Source organism: Mus caroli, chromosome 10 (assembly GCF_900094665.2).
Source record: "Mus caroli chromosome 10, CAROLI_EIJ_v1.1, whole genome shotgun sequence".
Taxonomy (NCBI): domain Eukaryota; kingdom Metazoa; phylum Chordata; class Mammalia; order Rodentia; family Muridae; genus Mus; species Mus caroli.
Window position 1 is genome coordinate 14,082,781 of NC_034579.1, and position 22,680 is coordinate 14,105,460.

The 22,680-nt window shown below is 42.3% G+C and overlaps 2 protein-coding genes across 6 annotated transcripts in view; one reads left to right on the forward strand and one right to left on the reverse strand.

Moving 5' to 3' along the window:
• The window catches only part of Reps1 (RALBP1 associated Eps domain containing 1), a 70,451-nt gene extending 61,928 nt beyond the window's left edge, over positions 1-8,523 (forward strand). For 3 of the 5 annotated variants that reach the window (XM_021174744.2, XM_021174746.2, XM_029482468.1), the window contains 8 exons: positions 512-584; positions 1,773-1,891; positions 3,048-3,112; positions 4,119-4,304; positions 5,498-5,593; positions 6,092-6,240; positions 6,947-7,052; positions 8,255-8,523. In XM_021174744.2, the coding sequence (XP_021030403.1) occupies positions 512-584; positions 1,773-1,891; positions 3,048-3,112; positions 4,119-4,304; positions 5,498-5,593; positions 6,092-6,240; positions 6,947-7,052; positions 8,255-8,323 (863 nt within the window). In that variant the 3' untranslated portion in view covers positions 8,324-8,523. The remainder of the gene's footprint in view (positions 1-511; positions 585-1,772; positions 1,892-3,047; positions 3,113-4,118; positions 4,305-5,497; positions 5,594-6,091; positions 6,241-6,946; positions 7,053-8,254) is intronic. The other 2 variants (XM_021174745.2, XM_021174747.2) reach the window with 1 other exon arrangement.
• Positions 8,524-11,755: 3,232 nt separating this feature from the next.
• Positions 11,756-22,680, reverse strand: part of Ect2l (epithelial cell transforming 2 like) — a 68,870-nt gene continuing 57,945 nt past the window's right edge. Inside the window, exons 18-21 of the mRNA XM_021174522.2 lie at positions 21,793-21,858; positions 20,134-20,222; positions 13,528-13,700; positions 11,756-12,058 (exon numbers count right to left, since the gene is read on the reverse strand). Of these exons, the coding sequence (XP_021030181.1) occupies positions 11,934-12,058; positions 13,528-13,700; positions 20,134-20,222; positions 21,793-21,858 (453 nt within the window). The 3' untranslated portion in view covers positions 11,756-11,933. The remainder of the gene's footprint in view (positions 12,059-13,527; positions 13,701-20,133; positions 20,223-21,792; positions 21,859-22,680) is intronic.

Consider the following 22,680-nt stretch of genomic DNA (forward strand, 5'->3'; position numbering starts at 1 on the left):
CAAGCTTGTTAAGTATCAAACCGGCATCACACCTGAGGCTTTGACAGATTGCACCACAAAGGCCCACTGCAAACTGGCTGTGCACACGGTCATAGTAGATATGGAATGAGTATATGTTTGCACTTGGCTCTGTTCTCTGGGCATCTCATGTTTATGTAAATACTTTAAGTCTGTAGTGGCAGGGGAGGGCAGAAGCATTTTATATAAGAGATATTCAACCTATAGTTACATTTTTCTATGAAAAGAAACTGCAATATATGTATGATTTTTGTGATTTATTTTGAAATATTTGTTTCATTTTATTTAGATTGTAACTTATTCTCTCTACTATATAGCTATGCATGACATATGTGACTTTTACACTTGGTAACACTGGAATGAACTGTTAGCCTATTCTGCAGTCTTTGAGTGTCTCCAATTTTGAAGCAGCGAAACAATCTATAACATTTGGGGTACAGAGAGTAAAATGCAAAGAAATGAGTACTACTAACTAGAAGGTTTCTTTTACCAGCAGATGGGTACAGTAGCTCAGACTCTTTCCCCTCTGACCCAGAGCAGATTGGGAGCAGTGTAACTCGTCAAAGGTCAGTATTTATACCAAGAAAGCTGTTGACATCTCCTCACATGCTTTAATATTTAGTTACTTAGAACCAAGCACAAATTATTTGCTCTCTGAAAGCTATTAAATAACTATTAGTTTATGTAAAAGACAAATATTTTGGTTTGACTTGTTAAAAAATAAAAAGAAACCAACCCTATTGTTCATGTTGTTTTGTTTTTATGTGTTTCATGAAGGGTTTAAAAAGAATTGATAGCTTCTTGGAAATAGTCGTTAATGCAATCCTATGTCAGTAGAACAGTGAGAATGTAGGTGATAGGCATGTGATGCTGTGGCAAGTACCACGAAAACGGTGTTTTAAACACCCAGAAGCATGGCCGCTCACCCTGCCGCTTTAGACCCAGAAACAGTACATGGGATAAACAAGGGATGAATGGCAGAGGCTTGTCTGTGTGGGCCTCACCCTCCACTCAGATGTACAGGAAAGAAGCACTGTTCTTTTCTCACATTTTACATGTAGTGAAAGTCCTCTTGCAGCATGCCTGTTGGAGAGAGAGAAAGGGAGGGAGCACGGGGGAGGGGGGACCACCCCTCCCAGATTTCCAAGGAACTTAGAAAGTCAGAAGACAATACTTGTTTGCTGTCGTTGATCCGTGGGGTTCTGTGTCTCTTGGATTTCTGATTGTTTTGGAATTTGTTCCTTTTACCCCTGTATGTGAAGATCTGTTTGCCAGAGTTAGGGAAAGCTTTTCAAAATAGAAGACTCCCTAGGGCATAGTGACCTGCAAAGTGGGCAGCTCTGGTGACAGTGCATGCACATCTCATGGTGTAAGCAGAGTCTGTCCTGCTTACTATGGTCTAGCTGTTGAAGAGTAACCCACTAGGGGCTTTCTCCTCACAACAGCTTCTCAGCCCCGGGCGCTTCCCATTGAGTGGGAAGCATCACAGATTTGTGGTGAAGTCATGTGGACAGAAACTTCCAGTGTTTTACAGGCTGATTTATGACTTTATATAAGGGCACTTGGCACATTACGTAGCCGTTTGTTTCAGATACAGCATAGATAGTGTGCTGCTTTTAGTGTTGATTCTTCATAGGTGCTGCTTGAAAAGTGCCATCCTAATAAGGTCCTTGGCTATTCAGTCAAGTGTGAATGCTTGAAAAGGATCGTGTTCCAGCATTAATATAACCAGTTGTGACTGGTGAATTTTGCAGGTCTCATTCAGGAACGTCACCTGATAACACTGCGCCACCACCTCCCCCTCCCAGGCCACAGCCTTCTCATTCTAGATCATCATCCTTAGATATGAATCGGACCTTTGCAGTTACCACAGGTAGGGAGGGGCCAGGGAATCATAATATACAGTAATTGTAATAATAGACATTGTTTTAAAGTTAATCCCAAGATACATTTTTTTTGTTTACATTTAAGAAAAAAATGTGGATTTGACACATCAAATGATCCCAGTGTTCAGGAAGCAGATCTCTGATTTTTAAGGACAGCTTGGTCTACATAGCCTGTTCCTGGACAGCCAGTGCTACACAGAAAATGTGTCTTGAAAAAACAAAGACATCAAATTTTAAAAAGATTTTTTAGTGGGGAGAATTTTGTTTTCCCAACTATAAGGTGTATCTGTATACAATTAATAAAGATGGACACATACGAGATAACTACAGGAAAAGTTAAAAGATGTGGTTGCGTCAGTGCTGTGGGGGACTGATAAGATGGGGAAAGAACCTTGACTCCAAGATATTAGTATTTATACATCTGGCAGCATTGCAGTCACAGTGACTGAAGTGGAAGAGCTAAGGCAGAGACGGTGTTTTATTCAGTATGGTTAAAGGCCGTAATAGTAATCAACAGACAGCTGTACCCCTTGAGCCAAGAAAAATGCAAGTATTGAAAATTGTTCACGAAGAGATGGTAGCGTTAAGTTAAAGGAAGAATGTGAAGACTTTCATGTGGTAGCTAAAGAACACTCGGAAAGATGGAGGAGGAAACCAAGAGCAGGTTACTGTGAAGGAAACAGGCAGGAGCTTGTCAGCAGTTCTTCATGTGGTGGAGGTGACAAGAGAAATGAGATAGGAGCCGAGGCCATGAAATCTGAGCACTAGGTCACGTGTAGCACTTTCAGTGTGGGTTTTGTTTGAACGCAGTCTCATATCGCCCCATCTGGCCTCAAACTCACTGTGTAGTCAAAGTTGACTCTGAACTAACTTTTCATCCCAGTGCCTTACCCCTCAACGTACAGACTTACAGGTGCAAGACACCATGTCACAGGGCTCAAATCCAGAGCCTCAAGCATGCAAGGCAGCTGCTCAGCCACTGACCTATAGCCTCAGCCCCATTTAGAGCATTTTACAAGATAGTCACTACCCTTGAGAAGTTATCGTGTGCTCTTAGAAATGTTGTATCATGTGGTCATTTACCTGTTTGTACTACAGTAAAATAAGTATGTGATCACTAACGAGATTTCTACGTTCACACAGGACAACAACAGGCTGGAGCTGTTGCCCATCCTCCTGCAGTGCCTCCAAGACCTCAGCCCTCACAGGTGATGTCCCAGTGTTCTTGTTTGAAGTGGCAGTTATCGTAGTGCTCAGGATGAGTTTGGCCTTAGACACTTAGATCTGTTTATGATCATCTCCAGGGTCAGCACTTTAGTCAGTATATTCTTGGAAGGTACAGATTCCAGTAACAGTTTGGGTTACTAAGAAAGAAATGATGCTGTCTTAAAGGGTGCAGCAGAACAGTGGGTTAGGAGATGAAGGTATCTGATGATGTCCTGGGTCCATCTCTGACTCAGATAGAAGCTTCTCTCCCTGGACCTGTACTTCCCTGCTAGGTCACAACTGAAACACTGCGGTAGACATATTGATGGAGTACAGCCTTGCTGGTTAGTAAAGTAAAATTGCATAGTGAGGAGAAGCAAGTGAAGCGGCTGAGTCGGACCCAGAAGCTAGAGGAAGTTGCTGCAGGAAAGGCATTCCAGAGAAAGAGAATGGCATCCCCAGAGGCCTGGGTACACAGTATATCTACATAGCAGCCTGGCAGCTTACTGAAAGAAAGCCAAGTTCAATAGACATTGATAAGCTATGTACAGATATATCTGAGGTATTTGCTGTCCTGTGCTACCCTAGGAAGAAGCCACACTGTGGCACTGTCTAATGCTAATGTTTGTTTCCTTTTTCTTTTCCTTTTTTTTTAAATCTTTTTCTCTCTTCTCTTCTTTCTTTCTCTCTTTCTTTTCTTTCTTTCTTTCTTTCTCTTTCTTTCTTTTCTTTCTTTCTTTCTTTCTTTTCTTTCTTTCTTTCTTTTTTCTTTCTTTTCTTTTCTTTTTTCTTTCTTTCTCTTTCTTTCTTTCTTTCTTTCTTTCCCTCCCTTCCTTCCTTTCTTTCTTTCTTTCTTTCTTTCTTTCTTTCTTTCTTTCTTTTTCTTTCTTTCTTTCTTTCTTTCTTTCTTTCTTTCTTTCTTTCTTGTTTTTCGAGACAGGGTTTCTCTGTATAGCCCTGGCTGTCCTGGAACTAATGTTTGTCTCTGTGTTCTAAATCATTGGACAGGCACCCGGTCCTTCTGTCCATCGCCCAGTGGATGCGGATGGTCTAATAACTCACACTAGTACCTCACCTCAGCAGATACCAGAACAACCAAATTTTGCAGATTTCAGCCAATTTGAAGTATTTGCTGCATCAAATGTCTCCGAAGAACAAGACAGTGAAGCTGAGAAACATCCTGAGGTCTTGCCAGTGAGTTTTCTAGAGTTGAGCTGATTTATGACTCCTCCCATATGTAGTTAAGACTCTTGAAAATGCAGATTAAAGCCAGGCGGTGGTGGCGCAGGCCTTTAATCCCAGCACTTGGAAGGCAGAGGCAGGTGGATTTCTGAGTTCAAGGCCAGCCTGTTCTACAAAGAGAGTTCCAGGACAGCCAGGGTATACAGAGAAACCCTGTCTCGAAAAACCAGGGGGGAAAAAAAAGCAGATTAAATTAGCAGGGGCAACAGCAAGTAAAGCACCTGCTGCTGCCTCTCTTGGGGATGTGTCTCCTAGGCCCGTGCTTCTCAGCCAGGCTACTGACCACTAACATCTGATAGTTGCAGTACCATATTTAGTAAGATTCGGATGTTAGGGCCAGGGGTAGGTGTGATGTGAAACACACAACGGGTCCTAGTTAATGCTGCTCTGGGAAGTTAAGGCTAAGCCTCTGCTTGTAGATATTGAGGACTCCCATAGGATAAGAGGCTATGCTTACAAAAGCTACACACTTCAGCAACACACACACACACAAAACAATACCATGCTAACACATAACCTTCATAGACTGTTCTAGTAAACTGTAGATTTAGTGGTCAGCAATCTAATGACATTGTCTGAATCTCTGATTTAAATCATTGAAAATATATATGTGTGTAGTTGAAAAGAAAGAAGTAATATTGACATCTTTATTCTGATGGCTTCAGCTGTTGCACCTCTAACAGATGCAATAACACATGTTAGTAGTTTGACTAGCATAACCTAAAGATTTCATGGGTCTGGCCCGCGGGGAAGCTCTGATTGGCACTCCCGAAGGTCCCCTGGCCTCGCCTCTTAGGGGAGTGAACTGTACCTAGGAAGGCGGAGGTGGACTTGGGGAAAGAGGTGACTATACCTAGGGACTTTCATTCCTGTGCTTGGCTAGATGTATCACGTCCCCGTCACAGCCTTATAGCAAGCAGCTGCAGAGTCAGCCCCGCGGCTGCCTCTCCTCTCTTCCCACTCTCAGATCTTGTTTACCAACTTCAGTGCTAGAGAAAGTCATCTGCCAAGGTGCTCTCAGTGTTTCTCATCCTCACCTCAGATTTCCTGTCAGAAGGACCAGCTCCTAGCATCTTACTTTGTTCCATGTTCTGTGCTTACCTGCATGTAATCATATAGTAATGAGATACTACATTCATCCCTAGGCTGAGAAAGCTTCTGACCCCTCAAGCTCTCTTCGGGCTGCCCAAGCGGACAGTAAAGCTGAAGAAAAGACAGCTACTAATGTTCCTGCCAATGTGGTATGAAACATCTTCTTAAAATGTGGACAGTTTTCTATAAGGGACTTGTGAAATTAGGAGCTGGAGAGATGGCTCAGTGGTTAAGAGCACTGACTGCTCTTACAGAGGGCCTGAGTTCAATTCCCAGCAACCACATGGTGGCTCACAACCATCTGTAATGGAATCTGATGCCCTCTTCTGGTGTGTCTGAAGACAGCGACAGTGTACTCATATACATAAAATAAATAAATAATTCTTAAAAATAAAAATAAAGATGGCTAAGCCAGGCGTGCAATCCAGCACCAGGAAGGCTGGAGCACGAGGGTCACCAGCTCCGCCTGGGCTACACGGTGATAGCATCTGCTACTGTTTTTCCTTTACTGTTGAAACAGATACATAAGTTGTTTTTAAATAAGCTGAGTAACTTCCTTTTTAAATAGCAAGTGTAAAGCAATTTGTGTTGACAAATGCTAATTAGGATGGATCTCACCAGGAATGCGCACTTCTCTTGTCTTTTAGAGCAAGGGCACAACACCTCTGGCTCCACCACCAAAACCTGTTAGAAGAAGATTAAAGTCGGAGGATGAGTTACGGCCAGATGTGGATGAGCATACGCAGAAGACAGGCGTCCTAGCTGCTGTCCTAACATCACAGCCTTCTATTCCCAGGTAACCCAGTTACGCCTCAGTGGGTTTAATTACTGACAGCAAAAGCACAGCTCAAAACACTAGACAGAAAGACACATTAGTCTTTTAGTTAAACAGAAAATCTTCCTGAGTTTTCTTGGGGCGGTGCAATGGCTTGTGGGTAAAAGTGCTTGCCACCTTACAACCAGAGTTCAAACGTAGGACCCATGGACCCACATGGAGGAAGGAGAGAACCAACTTGTACAACTTCATTACATGTGCCACGCATGGAAGTCAGTGGACAACATTTGGGACTTGGATCTCCTTCCGTGTGGATTCCAGGGATCAGACTGTGGCCATCATGACTGTGGGATGTGCCCTGACTACCTGGGCCATCTTACTGGCCCAGCTCTTACATTTCTAAGAAAAGATACAACAGAGCAAGGAAGAGCAGTATGGCCCACAAAGCCAAAAGGATTCATTGCCTAGCTGGTTACAGAGTCTACAAGTGCTTGGTCCAGACTGTTTGACTCTGTGAATTAAACAGCATGATGACAGTGATAGAATAACAGTGGCCATCCTGGGGTTTTGAAGCTTCTGTCTTCTCCGTTACCACTGAAACAGCAAGTGAAGTTGAGCTCTGCTAAGAAGCGAAGAGTTCCTTCTCTTGCTGTTTTGAAATTACTGGGAGAAAGGGGTTAAAGATGACAAAGAAATGAAGGATGCTTTTGTTCCTGTGTCCTCTCAGATCTGTGGGGAAAGATAAAAAGGCTATCCAGGCATCTATTAGACGCAATAAGGAAACCAACACCGTTCTGGCCAGACTGAACAGTGAATTGCAACAGCAATTAAAGGTAGTGTCACTTCTGCATCTTCAGTTCTGTGACTGCTGCAAATCTCCGTTTCACAGAAACTGGGGCGAATGATCCAATGGCTCCTGCCAGTATGCCAAACTTTCTCGAAGCAGAAGAAATGTGTGTAGCTAAAATGTTGTGTGAGCCATTGTATCTTTTAATACTAAAAGGAATTTCTCAACACAATTCTAGTTGTGTGCACAGTGTCTTATCCTGCAAATATATATATATATATATATACACACACACACACACACACACACACACACACACACACACACACATATATATATATATATATATATATATATATGACATCACTATTCCTATAATATTGTTAACTTCCATGAAGAAACTTGGAGAAGAGAAGTGGACTGGGAACCAGCAAGTATATATATGGTCTGTGTGTGCTCCATGTAGGATGTAGGCAATTGGGCTGTCACTAGTTTATCCTTTGATTAACTCAGATTAGTAATAAGAACTTAAACCAATCTAATTAAGACAAAGAGCGAGAACATTTAAATCATCTTGTATGTGAAAAAACAAGACAAACCTTAAGTCAAAGCAGTGTCAGGAAGTGGGTTAGCCAGGGAAAGTCCCTGCCTTGCAAGCCTGACCACCCGTGTCTATCCCTGCAGCCCCGTGGTGGAAGGAGAGAGCTGACTGACTTCTGAAAGTTGCTCTCCAGCCTCTACATATATGCAGGAGGGTGCACACATACGCATATATGTGCATACAAACATACAGTCAGTCTCTCTCTGCTGCTGCTACTTATTATTATTATCATTAATTATCCTGGATGCAAAATTAATCTTTTTTTTTAATAGAACTGAAATTCACAATGAGATCTTGGGATCAGATACCATCACCAGAGGATAGAATTCATGTTAGCAAATTCATGTACATTTAATTAGGGCTTTATTCAAAATTTGTGCACTAATACCCATTCACTACAATTACTAGCTTTGGTAACAATTAACCTAAAAGCATTTTATTACCCAGTTCTGTCTTCAGAAATGACTGAATTAGTAGGATCGTGCTTTCCTAGTATGAATATACAAATTGCCTTTCTAAAGTGAAATGTATGTTTTAAATACAAATTACTCCCTTTCTCTTGACAACTACAGTTGTTGTCGTGAAGCAGAACTAATGCTGCACTTCTGTCTACTTGAAGTGTAACTTGGACTTTGTGTCTTTTTCAGGATGTTCTTGAGGAGAGAATCTCCCTGGAAGTTCAACTGGAGCAGCTCCGACCGTTTTCTCACCTCTGAGCCATCGCCGTGAACTGTGAACGTGCCCATTCTTAAGCAGTTCGGGGTTTAGAGCCTATTTGGAAACCCAGACATTGAGCTCACTGCTTAACTGAACATTAAACTTTATGATTTGTTTTACCCTATTGTTCACCATTGTATTTAAGTAGCTTTTATTTTTTAATTTCAATAAAAGGGTCAGGAGGACTTTCTCTGGAGAATACATTGTATTTGTTGGCGAGCCTCAACTTTTCTGTGCCCTAACATCAGACGGCAGTAATACTGGCCCCTCCTACTTATGTGACACTGCCACGCTGTGACCGCATTTACAGAGTGGACTTCTTTCTCATCAAGCACAAACTCAGAAAGCTTTGCAGAAGGAAAATAATACCAAGCTGCCAGCATCTCTCTCTGCAGTGTCTGGACTCTGCAAAGAGGTTCAAGATGCGCTCCCTCTCAGGGTTGATTTGGGAGCCTGAGAGAGTCTCGGAAGCTGCTTCCCTTTCTCCCTCAGAGCCTTAGCTGCCATTCTCAGGCATGAGGAAAACTAGAAAACTGTTTCACATGACAGCACGGACCAGGGTTATGCTTTCCTTGACCAGTTTCACCAGCGACAGGATTTCCCTGTGGGTTTACATAAGAATTCAGCAGGAATTGTATAAGCTTGTGAATTATGAAGATGGGTCGTCCCCTCAAGGTGAAGGAGAAGGATAAAACCATGACATAAGGAGTGAAAAGAGCCATTGAAAACATTACTGCTTTTTGCATGACTAAGGTGCTAACCATGCTTGGGCCCACTTCAGCTGTGAGTGCTTGTCCTGCAAGTAAGAGGGTCTGAGTTTAATTCACAGACCGACCGCAGTTTGTGGCTTTTAAAGCCAGGCACATTGGTGTGCTTGTAATCCCAGTGCTAGGAGGCTAGACAGACAAGTCCCTCTGGTTCGCTGGCCAGTGAAAGACTAACCCAGTCTTTCTTTATAAAAATAATAATAATAATAATGTAGAAGACGCCTGACACCCAGGACTGTCCTCTGCCTTGTACATACGCTGGTGCACGCAAACACTAAAGTGTCACAGATAGCATTTTCAAGTAAAGGTTTTTAAACTTCTGAGGGTTTCAGGTCACGGGAGAACTGGTTATTTCAGATTTCTATGTTACCATTAACTATATTGTCATTCACTCTTTTCCATACAGTTGAGTTTTGCCACTAAAGAAAGTCTTTGGGAGTGTGTCCTCCCCTGTCAGGATACTGTGCTGTCTTTGGATTGGTTTTATAGCATATGATAGATACATTTAGGTAATAGTTATTACTTTGTATATATTGCTAACTACCAAACAGATGTTCTTCTTAGTGGTTATTTTATAAATCTTAAACTTTTACAGGTCCATTATAACAAAATCAGAAGCGTAATTTTTGCATTGATAAGAAAATTCAATATTTAATTTCTATATATTTTAGTAAACTTTTAAGAATTAGGAATCTCTTCAGTAGAGTTCACAATCCTGCACTCTACCAATGGATTTAAAAACATAACACATGAAGCAAGAAGGAGAGACCAACAGCTTAATCCCAATTAATACATTATAGCTTTCACCAGTCACTTACCTGTGCAAAAAAAAAAATCATTTTTATTCAGCTAAATTTCATTACAGGCACACTTTTTTGCTAGATTTCCTTTTTTTTTTTTTAATTGATGATTTATTTTTGAGACAGAGTCTCTGTATCCATTGCTATCTTGGAATTCTATGTAAACTAGGGAGCATCAAACTCACAGATATCCTCCTGCCTCCGCCTCCAGAGTGCTGGCTGGGATTAAAGGCGTACACTACTACGCCCAGGGACTTCTTTTAGTTTTTGAGATTATGATACAATTATATCATTTCCCTCTTCCCTCTCCTTCTTTCAAACCCTCCCATACACCCATCCTTGCTCTATTTCAAACTCATGGTCTCTTTTTCATTAATTATTGTTATATACATGTACATATACGTGTATATATAGTCAAATTCCTAAATACACAAATGCAGCCTGCGCACTCTGTACATGTCACTTGTGTGCATGTTTCCGGGGCTGGCCATTTGGCACTGGATAAGCAGTTGGTGTGCTTATCTGGGAAGTCTGTGTCTCCCACTCTCAGACTCCCTGGTTGTGTATCGTTCTTTGTGTAGGACTCACTGGCAATTCTGTTGTAGCTGTCCTCTCTCAGCTCACACTTAGGCAGTCATGTTGGTGAGCCTTTACAGCTGTAGCTCCTGGCATTACTTGGAGACAGAGCCTCACAGAAAACACCCAGATCTTTTGGCTGTTACAACCCCATCCCCAAAATGTTCCCTTAGCCTTAGGTTCTGGGGTTGTTTTGTAGATGAATCCATGGGATTGGCTTCCACTCTTTGATGAGTTGGGTTTTTCAGCACTGAGTGCATCTGTTGCAAAGAAACAGTTCTTTGTTGAGGACTAAGGACCACACTTAGCTGTACATATAAGCACAGATGCTCAGACTATAGTTAGGGGTTATGCTGGTTTAGTGAAGTGAGAGTTGTAGAGTTGTAGATTCTTCTCCAAGGTCCAAGATTTCACTAGCTCTGGAGTAGCTGGCTGGGTTTCCAGGACCAGGCATGGGTTGTTTTGTGTGTGTGTGTGTGTGTTTGAGATGGTATTTAGTGTAATTAGGAGGCTGTTGTTTACTGCTGCTGCATTCTTAGGCTTAGAGTGCCAAGCCACTTTCTGTGTTTCATAGACATCATAGCTAGGCAGTGCTGTTGGTTGCTTCCCTCCTTGGGAAGCTTGCGTGGAACTTTCTGGTACTGCGAAAGCTAGCTCTTAGGGAGGAGGCATTCAGGTCCATTCCATTTCAGGAGTTTCTGGGCCCTGAATCTGAAGTGCAATGATTTCTATTGATTTTTTTTTTTTTACAGATTATTTATTTTAATTTGTATGTGTGGTGTTTTACCTGTATGTATCTCTGTACTACATTTGCGAAAAGAGAGTACCAGTTAGTTCTCCTGGGACTGGAGTTCCAGGTTGTAATCTGTCATGTGGGTTTGGGGAATTGAATCTGGGTCCTTGGTTAAGAACAATTGTAAAAAACAAAATCCAGAAAACATTTTAATACTGTGACATGGCATATTCTGATGCCTTTTAAAGAGTACACTCACATTAAGGATCTACCTGACAAGTGCTTGAGAAAACTGCCATTTGTACTTTATAGACATAGCCTTAAAATCAGTAATTGTTTCATGAAAATGCTGATTAGTGAATCTCAAATTCGAGTATTTCAAATGCTCATGAAAGAAATACTTTATTCTGCTTATTACTCATTTCTTTAAAAACCTACGCGATATGTTTTTTTCTTGTTATTAATCCTGTCAAATTGTCTTAAGTAATGCCCATGAGTGGTAGTTACCAAAAGCTGTGGTTCAAAATTTTAGACTCCTTGTTTTTATACATTGATTTTATATATCGATTAATCATACATTATAAAAGTTGGAAGGAACCTTACAGCCGTCCTAGCTCTTCCATCTCCTCATCATCCAGGGTTTATATCTGTGTGCTTCTCACTGATGTTCTGAAGCAGAAAGTCCACATCTCTGACTTTCCAGGGACCCTCTTGCCTTTTTTTGAACCTAGTCTTACTTCATACTGCTTCTGATTGCATGCTGGAGTACTGACAGCCAAAGGAATTTGTCATCTGACACCTCGGTAGCGCAGATCCATTCTCGTTTTGAACCTCGAAGAATAAATGCATTCTTGATGTCTGTGAAATCATTTAAGATACATTTAATTTTTTTTTCTTCTATTAAAAGTATACCAGTGAGCTGGGCGTGGTGGTGCACGCCTTTAATCCCAGCACTCAGGAGGCAGAGGCCGGCGGATTTCTGAGTTTGAGGCCAGCCTGGTCTACAGAGTGAGTTCCAGGACAGCCAGGGCTATACAGAGAAACCCTGTCTCAGAAAACCAAAAAACAAACAAACAAACAAACAAAAAAGTATACCAGTATTCCACTGGAGCTACACTAATGTTTAATCTTTGCAGACAATCAAAAAAGTTTTAAATTCAAACTTAACTAGCTATACTTAGAATTTATAAAAAAAAAAAACTTCAATTAAGGATTCAAAATGAATACAAAATTGGTCTAGAAACTTGTCTTCAAAACAAAACAAAAAATCTTTATAATTATTTGTCAGTTATTTTAAAGGCCAGATGATAGATACTGTGAAGCCCGGTTTCAGTTCTCTAGAAAGAAGTGGAATCAGTAACAATCTTAGTGGTGGCTGTAGAGAGACTGAGCGTTCAGCCTGGGAATGAATGCCAGCCGACTCTGCTCTTAGCTGAGTGCCCTTGTAAACACAGCTAACAATCGCAGTGCGAGAGAAACAAGAAAAGCAACACGTTTCCTGTCCTAGCCATACCCAATAGTTGAAGATGAGATTTACACCATCCTAGGAGTGAGAGTCATGAGCCAAAAACAAAGGTCTTGTTCCTGCCTTAAGCTGAGGTCCTTTCTGCACACAGGCAGAGGCAGTGCAAGGGGAAATGCTACCTCTGAGTTACCTGTCCTAACCCAGGAAAGAGATGCAGGTCCAGTTAAGCTTGAGAAATAGAGAAGTTACAGTAGGGAATGTTAAAAGGAAGCCCAGCAGGTATGAGCTGAGTTCTTTTATGATATAATTCTGTTGAGGTTGTAAAGGAATGTTTAGTTACTAAATCAAATGCTGGCTCTTTCATAGAGGAACTAACTAGATGCCAGGTTAAAGAAGAAGAGGACAATCAAGTGTGGAATACCTTCCTAATTCTAGTGAATAGAAAATGAGACATGAAAGGCTCGGGACGGTAGCTCAGTGTGTATGAAGCTATAGAGTCAATCTCCAGGACTGCTAGTAATGATGAGTGGATGGATAGATGGACGGCCGGATGGATGAACGGAGAGATACCTAAAATAGTGTCTTAAACCTGTAGCATTTTCAGACAAGTTTAAGATAGTCTGACAGAACCCGTCAGGATGATGTGGTCCTTGCCTACCTCTGACTAGAGGCTGTTTTCCTGTTCTCTGATGTGTGTGTCTGATAATGCCAACTTTTGTTTCTTCAGAGGCAAGTTAATGAAATCCTAGTACTGGTAATTATTTACAAACTGGCCAGTTGCTCTGGCCTTTCTCCTAGATATTGTTATAGTTACGGAGTTTGGTATAAGTTAGCTTATACGAGAGTAAAAGAAAATACGTACATTTGGAGTCTGGAATGTCTTCTATGAGCAGCCTGAGAAGTGCCACTGATGCAGTGAACTGGTAGGTTGTTTTAGAAGTCTTTTCAAATGGAGTATGAGATATACTCCGACTGCTAACAAGGAGTACATCATTGAAGAGGAAGAGGCTGAGGTCTCGGATCTGTTCATAGAGCCTGTTAGAGTGGAGAGGACAATCATTTTTATGGTTAGGCACCTTGTCAAACAGTTAACCATCTTTAAATTAACATGCCTATGATTAAGACCTGATTCCACTATAGACCTTTTGTGTAGCTCATGGAATCCTTGGTAAAGTGATCTTGTGTCTCTCAGATCAATAATATAGGCCATCAAGATACCTGATATAATTATTTGATCTCATTCATTAGACAAGTATTTAATAATGTGCAAAACATGAATATTGCAGGCTGGAAAGGTGGCTCAGGTCAAGAACCCTTGTTGCTGTAATAGAGAACCAGGGTTCAATTCCAAGCACCCAGATGGTGGTTAACAGCCACTGTAATCCAATCCTACGGGGCCCGATGCCTCTGACCTCTGTGGGCACCAAGCACACACATGGTATACATAATGCAGGCAAAGCACACATAAAAGAATAAGCCCGACTTCTTTTGAACATTGAATGTTCCCTCCTTTACATACACACACACATATATATGCATTTTTCATGACTATATTTTTATAACTTTTGTCAGGCTTGGTATTTTGTGCAGATGTATTTGAAAGACAATTGAGATGTATTGAGAACAATACAGTTTTGCTTTGTTTCACCTAGGGGCGACAGATGGGGAGACACAGAACTGGTGTGGCTGGAGGCATCCTTAAGTAGAAACCCGGGGAAGGAAGGACTTACAAGTTGGAAACAATTACAAGTTGGAAACGAATTTCTAATTCCATTTGAGAGAAACTGAAAGGGAGGTAGCTTGATAGCCTTAACCACGCGAAAAGTTAATAGTTCTTTGTTTTCATTGAAGTTGCTAAAATTGATCAGTTTTGTTGGTGCTTTGGCTTTTGCTTTGCGTGTGCAGGAAAATAGAAACATAGTGGCCACCCACCACCGGAGTCAGCTCTTGCATGTAAGCACTTCCTTGGCTTTCGTTATGATTTTCGCTGATGTGAGTGGGTTGCTCATATTTACTCACAGTTTGTGAAAGAAAGGGGGGAGGGAGGGCGGGAGGGAGGGAGGGAGGAGAGAGAGAGAGAGAGAGAGAGGGGCAAGCTTTAGAAAAGTTGATGAGTTACTCTGAGAATGGTTAGGCAGAAGGAAGGGGAAAGGAAGCCAGAGGGGTGAGAAAAGGCCGCTTTCCCTGAGTAAAGAGTTATGCCATGTTTCCCAGAGGAGGAGGAAAGGTTTTGCCACATAACATTAATTTTTTCTATATTTAAGTTTAGGAAAAATGTTTAAAATGTTTACATTTTAAAATGTAAAAAACAATCATTGTTTCCTAACAGGAAATGAGCTTATAGGGTACTATGAAGCAATGCCTTGAAACTTGCCTGCTTCAGTAGTGAGTGTTCAGCTTTCCCCTAGCAGTGTGCACAGTGGTGAAGGTGGAAAGGTCTTATGCCCACTGAGAACCAACTCAAGAGAGAGGGGGTTTTTCCCCCAATATTATGTGGTAGGCCTTTGTATGTCTGCAAATAATAACTCAGCAAAACAGGGCAGAGCTGCTATATTGTAAGCTCATAACTGGTGCAGGAGGACTCTGTCCCTGCTGGTTGCTGCATTAGCTAGCCTATGAACACATCACACTCAAATCCCTGCATCCACGCTGTGGAGTAAACAGGCAGTTGCAGGCAATCCACTCTCCTGTGAGCAGACTCAAGTGCAATCTGCACTAGTACTGAGAGCTCCATCGCAAGGGTTTTACAGTCCCTAGAATAAGAGTCACTTCCTAACCAGATTCCTTTCCCCCATGTGTGGTTATCCCCTTAAATGGCAGTATGACTTTTGTGGGAAGGCCAAGAGGAAAGCATCCATTTTAGCAGGTAGAAGGGCCTTCCTTGAGATCTGGGAACTGGGTAGCATCTTTTATTGGTCAAGGTCAACTTCCGTTTGCCAGTACTACAGAGCTCTGCTTTTGAACTGTGAGCAAGATCACAAAGAAGGAAAAATGAAGCTTAAAAATTAACAAACTGATCTAGGTGTGTAACTCACACCTGTAATCTCAGCATTTAGGATGCAGAGGCAGGAAGATCAGGAGTTTAAGGCAGTCTCAGCTTCAGTGCTAATTTGAGGCCAGCCTGGCAGGTGAGATCTTCTCTGGTAAATAAACAAATAGGTAGATAGAAAAATAAATAATAAATATCAAAAAATAGCACAAAAATTGGTACTTCTGAGAAAATTGTAATGCAGAAGTTCCAAGGTAAATAACGAAAACTTAATGTATCTTGCGGTGGTTCATGCTTTAATCCCAGCACTTGGGAGACAAGGTCAGGTAGTTCTGAGTTTCGGACATCATGGTCTACCTAGGGAGTTCCCGGCTAACCAAGGTTATACAGTGAGTCTGAATCTTAAAACTAAGCCCAACATACCCAAAACTGTAGTCTGTGTTCACAGAAGAGCAAAGGCTGCCAAATTTCTTGGTTCTTAAAATGACCATGTCTTCATCTCTGTCCCAGAGGATACTGTTTCATTGAGAACACAAACCTTTGCTCACCCTGGGCCACCACTTACTAACTTGCTTAGTTACTGCTACCATATTGCTGTGCAGTGAGGCCTTGTCGATTCCAGAGCAGAACCTACTAATTCCATCACTATGAGCAAGCTTCTTTTATGATTTGTTTTCTGTGTTTGAGATAAGGTCTGCCTTGATCACCCATGCTGGCCCTAGCCTTCCTGCCTCGGTCTTCCTAGTACCGAGATGGCATGTACACTACAGCCTGGCTTCAGACAGCTCTCCACCTTTCCCTCCCTGCTCACCCAGTGGTTGTAGTTGAATTTATCAAGTAAACCATCAGGTCTTAGAGCGCTGTGTAAATACAAGCAGGGCAGATATGTTCTACATGAAAATGTTGGATAGAAATGGGAATGACATTTCTTGGGTTTAATTTACTTTAAAGTGGCAGGGTTACAGAACAAACATGGTATGTTTTCTTTCAAAATATGCCTTTAGTCCCAGCAGTCAGGTGTAGGCAAGTGGATTTCTGTGAATTTGCCTGGTTTACATAGTTCCGGAAGAACATAGCCAGAGCTACACAATGAGACTCTGTGTGATGGTTTGTATATGCTTGGCCCATGGAGTGGCACTATTGGGAAGTGTGGCCTTGTTGGAGTGGGTGTGTCACCGTGGGTGTGGGCTTTAAGACCCTCATCCTAGCTGCCTGGAAGCCAGTCTTCTCCTAGCTGCCTTCAGAACACAAGGTGGAACTCACAACGCCTCTGCCTGGGCACTGCTCTGTTCCCACCTTGATGATAATGAACTGAAACTTTTGACCTGTAAGCAGCCCCAATTGAATGTCCTTTATAAGAATTGCCTTGGTCATGGTGCCTGTTCACTGCAATAAAACCCTAACTAAGACACCCTGTCTAAGGAAAATAATAGTAATAATTTAGTTTTATCCTCAAACACTCATGTAATCTCCTCTCTTATCCAAACACTAAATTAGGTTCTGGTAGTTGAGAATTCCAGCTTGCAGTTGCCATGTGAAGAAGCTGGGATGCCATGCTTTAATGCCTTTAATCCCAACACTTGGGAGGCAGAGGCAGGCGGATTTCAGAGTTCGAGGCCAGCCTGGTCTACAAAGTGAATTTCAGGACAGCCAGGGCTATACAGAGAAACCCTGTCTCGAAAAAAAGGCCTGGGCCACCACCTCCCTGCTGGCTTCTTGTTTGTTTGCTTTGTGTGTGAGCTGGGGGCGGGGGGCGGGGGGGGGCAGTCTTTAAGGCTGGACATGGTGACAAACAAGGACATCGGGAATGTTAGACTTTCACAAGAGCAGAGTAAGCCTAGCCTAAGCAGAGAGGCATTTTCTCAATTAATGATCAGTAGCAGAGGGCCCAGCCCATTGTGGGTGGCGCCATCTTTGGCTTTTGGTCATGGTGCTTTGTTGCAGCAATAGAAACCCTAACCAAGACGGCTGAGAAACGGGGGCTGGAGAGATGGCTCAGAGGTTAAGAGCACTGACTGCTCTTACAGAGGGCCTGAGTTCAATTCCCAGCAACCACATGGTGGCTCACAACCATCTGTAATAAGATCTGATGCCCTCTTCTTGTGTGTCTGAAGACAGCTACAATGTACTCATATTAAATAAATAAATCTTTAAAAAAAAAAAAAGCAGACAGCTGAAAAACAGAGACAGACTAAGGTTGGAGAGAAAAGAGAGTGTCAGCCGGGACAGAACAACAAAGCTCTGCAAAAGAAAAATAAAATCTGCCGGGCGGTGGTGGCGCATGCCTTTAATCCCAACACTTGGGAGGCAGAAGCAGGCGGATTTCTGAGTTCGAGGCCAGCCTGGTCTCGACAAGGTGAGTTCCAGGACAGCCAGGGCTATACAGAGAAACCCTGTCTTGAAAAAAAGAGAGTGTCTAAACCATAAGGGCAAGTGAAAAGCCAAACAAAACATACATGGCATAGGAATACCAGATAAGGAAGAGAGAGAAAGAACAGGAAAATAAAGTAAAAATTGCTAAGAGGCTGGAGAGATGACTCCGTGGTTGTTGGCTGTTCTTCCAGAAGACCTGAGTTCAGTTCCCAGCACCCACACCACAGCCCATTAGTCTCGCTCCAGGGCACCCAAATACCCAAACTCACATGCATACACCCCAGAGAGACACATACATAGAGTACATTTTTTTTTAATAGTTGAATTTTTCAACTATCAACAGCAAGCTACAGGTCTAGAAAGCGCCAAAAACAGAGTAAGTCTACATTTACACATAACGCATTTTAAACTCCAAAGAGCAACAAAAATCTAGAGAAACAAGAATAACAACTTAAACCAACCAAGCCAAAAGAGAGAGAGGGAGAGGGAGAGGGAGAGGGAGAGGAGTGAAAATATTAAAAGAAACAAAAACTCAGCAACGTAAAGTTCCAGGCAAGTTTTCTTCTGACAACTTCTCAAGCCAAAATTAACACACTGCCAGTAGTCACATGGCACTGCCAGTAGTCACATGACACTGCCCGCAGTTACAGGAAGCAGTAAAGACTGCTCAAGAGGCGGTCTACAAAGACTGAGTAACCTGAGCCTGGACAAGCTAGCATGTCTCCCACAGTGCCTGGATGCTTAGAATTGTAGGGTTAGAAGCCAGCTTCTTTCTGCCACTGAAGCATTTATCCATTGCTGCCGACCGAAACCAAAACAACAGAAAACCAAAGTGCTAGGTCAACGAGGCAAAAGATACTCTTGCTGGGATCTGACTTTCTGTTCTCGTGGATTTGCTTCTTTGAAGGAAGGGGTGTGCCAACAGCATGTGGAGGTCAGAGGAAAACTCAGGGAGGATTTCTCCTTACACTGCCAGTTCTGGGGATCAAACTTGGGTTTTCTCATGGCCTTTGATGCTCATTCTAGAGCTACTAAGGTGGGTGCGGAGGTGAAAGGGGTGACCCATCTACCCCCCTGCCCTGGAGCCTTTAGATGTTTGCTGAAAATATCATTGAAATAAAAGATACCTTTCCAGTCGGGTGCTATTTGTTGAGTAATGTGTCTTTACCCTCAATACTGAAAACACTGGTCATTTTCTAAAGCAAAAGCCAGAAAACTATGGTGCACCACTTGTTTTGTAAATCAGTTTTATTGGCACTTAGCCATGGTTGTTCGTTTCTATATTAGTATTGTTCCTGAGTAGAGTGGAATTGCTACAACAGGAAAGGTCATTACCACAGACCTCGTTGGACCCACCAATTCTAAATATTTGCTTCTTGAACCTTTATAGAAACACTTGCCCGTTCTTGTTCTTAAAAAGCAACAGGAAGACTAATCCATGGACCTTGGAATCTTTCTATCTCATCTTACACATCTCTGAGCATTATCCAAAATAGGTATGGTAAAGTCATTTCCAGTGCTAATTTGAACAGTTACTTAAGGATAATAAAATGACCCCCTTGTTTGGGGCAGAATATTGGTGTGAGCTCCCACAGACTTGGATCTGATCTCATTAGGAAACTGATCAGCCTTGAGGAAGTCTACTCTGAAGTTTATGGTCTTGGCAGACACTGTTTTCTCTCATTCCACCAAGGAGCCACCTGGGATGCAAGCAGGATGATAAAGTGCCATATGTCATATAGAGCAATAGTTCTCAATTTTCCTAATGCTGTGACCTTTTAGTACAGTTCCTCACATTGTGGTGACCCCCCTCCCCCCAAAAAAACTGGAAAAGTTTTTCATGGCTACTTCAAGACTAATTTTGTTACTATTATGAATCATAATGTAAATATATGGTATGTGACCCCCTATGTAGGGTTTAGACCTACAGGTTGAGACCCACTGACCTAGAGGCATATTTGTGTAACTATGATTCAGAACAAAGGTTCTCTTGACTTCACACAAGGTCAAACATGGTGATGAATCTCAAGGGTGAGCAATGAACAAGACAGTTCATTGACTGCCTTCAAGGTGCTCCCAGCTTTGGTATGGATGACAGCTGCTCACCTTAAAGAGAAGTCCATTTTCTCATCACAGCAGTGAAGTTGAACCACATCTTGGGTCCGAATCAGGTATCTGTTTGCTTCTGATAAAGTCTATAAAATAAACAATAGGATATATGATTATTTGAAATGCTACTAGTGCAGAACTGTTCTTCATCCTAGAACATAGAGATGTTGACTAGAACGTAGTGCAGCTGTAGAAGAGTCAGCCTTTTCCTAGTTTACAATACAGCCTTCCCAATTGACAAGAAAAAACCATAAGAAAGCAGTCAAGAAAACAAAAGAAGTAGTCTGGAGAGATGGCTCAGTGGTTAAGAGAACCGGCTGCTATTCTAGAGGACCCAGGTTCAATTCCCAGTATTCACATGGCAGCTCACAACGGTCTGTAACTTCCGATCCAGGGCATCCAACACCCTCACCCAGACATACATGCACATAAAGTAAATAAACTGTTTAAAAAGAGAGGAAAAAGGAAGCCAAAGAACTAGTAAGGTTAGGAAGAAGGCCCCTGCATTGCTCTGGCCATAGGGATGCCTTCTGATGTGCATCTCTGTGTGCAGAGATGCAGAGATGCAGAGATGCAACTCTCTGAGTGAGTTCTAAGAGACATACTTTTGCAGTCCAAATACCCATACTTCCCTTTCCTTACCAAGACATGAAGATAGAAATTATGACAAAATTCCCCACTGGACCAAATAAAAGTATCTCCAACAATTAATACTTTCATTCATCATCTATATGAAGCTTCTCCTGATTGTCAGACACCAGGAAACAAGTCAAAGCTCACACATAGAGGGGCCCACAGTCTGAATAGATGGGTGCAGGGCTACATGACAGGACTGTCCATGGGGCTAGGGAACACCGCTCTGTGTTATTCCCTTCAGACAAGATCTTTCAGTTGAACTGGAGAGCCAAGGCTAGCAGCCAGCTAGTCCTAGCAATGACTTTAGATTCTTAGAATCCCTCACAGTACTGGAGTTATAAGTGCCAGCCTGTGGCCATGCCTGGCTTTTTATGTGAGTCCTGGAGACGTGAACTCAAGTTCTCACGCTTTTGGAGCAAGAGCTCTCACCCACTGAGAGTGTCTCCACAGACTCCTGACCTAATTTTTCAAGGTTAGTAGTACTCATACCCAGTGAGGTAGGAAAGGAAGGAAATTTCATGGAAGATAGCATATTTTCAAAGAACAGATAGCAAGAGGAAACTTTAAAGAATGGAGGGTATGTATGGTAAGAGCCTTAGGAAATAGAGGAGTCAGAAAGAAAAAAGCAATCAGAGGAGTATACACAAAATATAGAGTTAACAGAGGCCTTCCCAGCACTGTGGACATTCTCAGTAGGCTGAATCAAGTGTGCGGAACCAAGGACTTTATTGGTCAGACAGAGATCATGTAGAACACGTAACTGAGTGCTTAACTCAAAGGGACTCATGACAACAGAGAAGGAGCTGCAACCTTGGAAAATCCCAACCATGGGCTAGGGCCTAGCCCAGTACATTTTGTAATAATGCAGACAGCAGGGATAGGTTACGAGAAAGCCTGCAGGTCTTGGCAGTAACGGGCATCCCACAGAACCTAGCTGTCTCCGAATCTGTATGTCTATTTTTGCCAGTGCAAGGTTATACTCGTGATTGCGAGATGCAGCAAGAACATCAGCACACATACCGGGCAGCCACAAATGAGGGTCTGTACATCAGATAGCTGCTCTCTCATCTTCAAGTTTTCCCTTATCTAGAAAACAAAGTTATATTAGGCAAAGATCATAACTTTTTTTTGGTTGGTTTTTGTTTTGTTTTGTTTCAAGACAGGGTTTCTCTGTGTAGCCCTGGCTGTCCTGGAACTCACTTTGTAGACCAGGCTGACCTCAAACTCAGAAATCCACCTGCCTCTACCTCCCAAGTGCTGGGATTAAAGGCATGCACCACCACTGCCCAGCTAGATCATGACATTTTTATTAATATCTTGTGGCACCTGGCAAAGGACTCGGCACTTTACTAAATATCAATTTTCTAGACCAGTGTTTTAATAAAGGCAAATAACCAGGCTGTTCAGAAGAAAAGCATTGTTAGGGTGTGATGTGCTGTTCATATACAGCCTGCACAGTATATATGGGATAATTATGAGTGCTGTACTTACTGAGTTATGAAAGACCTTGACATCTTTGGTGCTGACGATGTCACTCAGTTGACAGAGTGTGTGCCTAGTGTACACAAAAACCCTCGGTTCAAATCCGAGTGCCGTATTACCCAGGAAAACTGGTGAGTAACTGTAACCTGAGCGCTCCGGAGATGAGGGAGACAGGAGGGTCAGAGATTCAAGGAGGTCCGTGGCTATCTATCAACTTCAAGTTAATCTGAGACACATAAAAACCTGTGTAAAACTGGGGGGTGGGGATGTGTGTGTTACTGTGACTGTACAGTTATCTGAAACCATTGCTTCACATTGTTTGGCTTGGAATAGATGCCCCTCATGATCAAACTTGTGGAGCAGGACTATAGATTTATCTTTAAAAGGGTGAAAGATTGAAGTAAGGACTACCACAGCAGAGAGGGC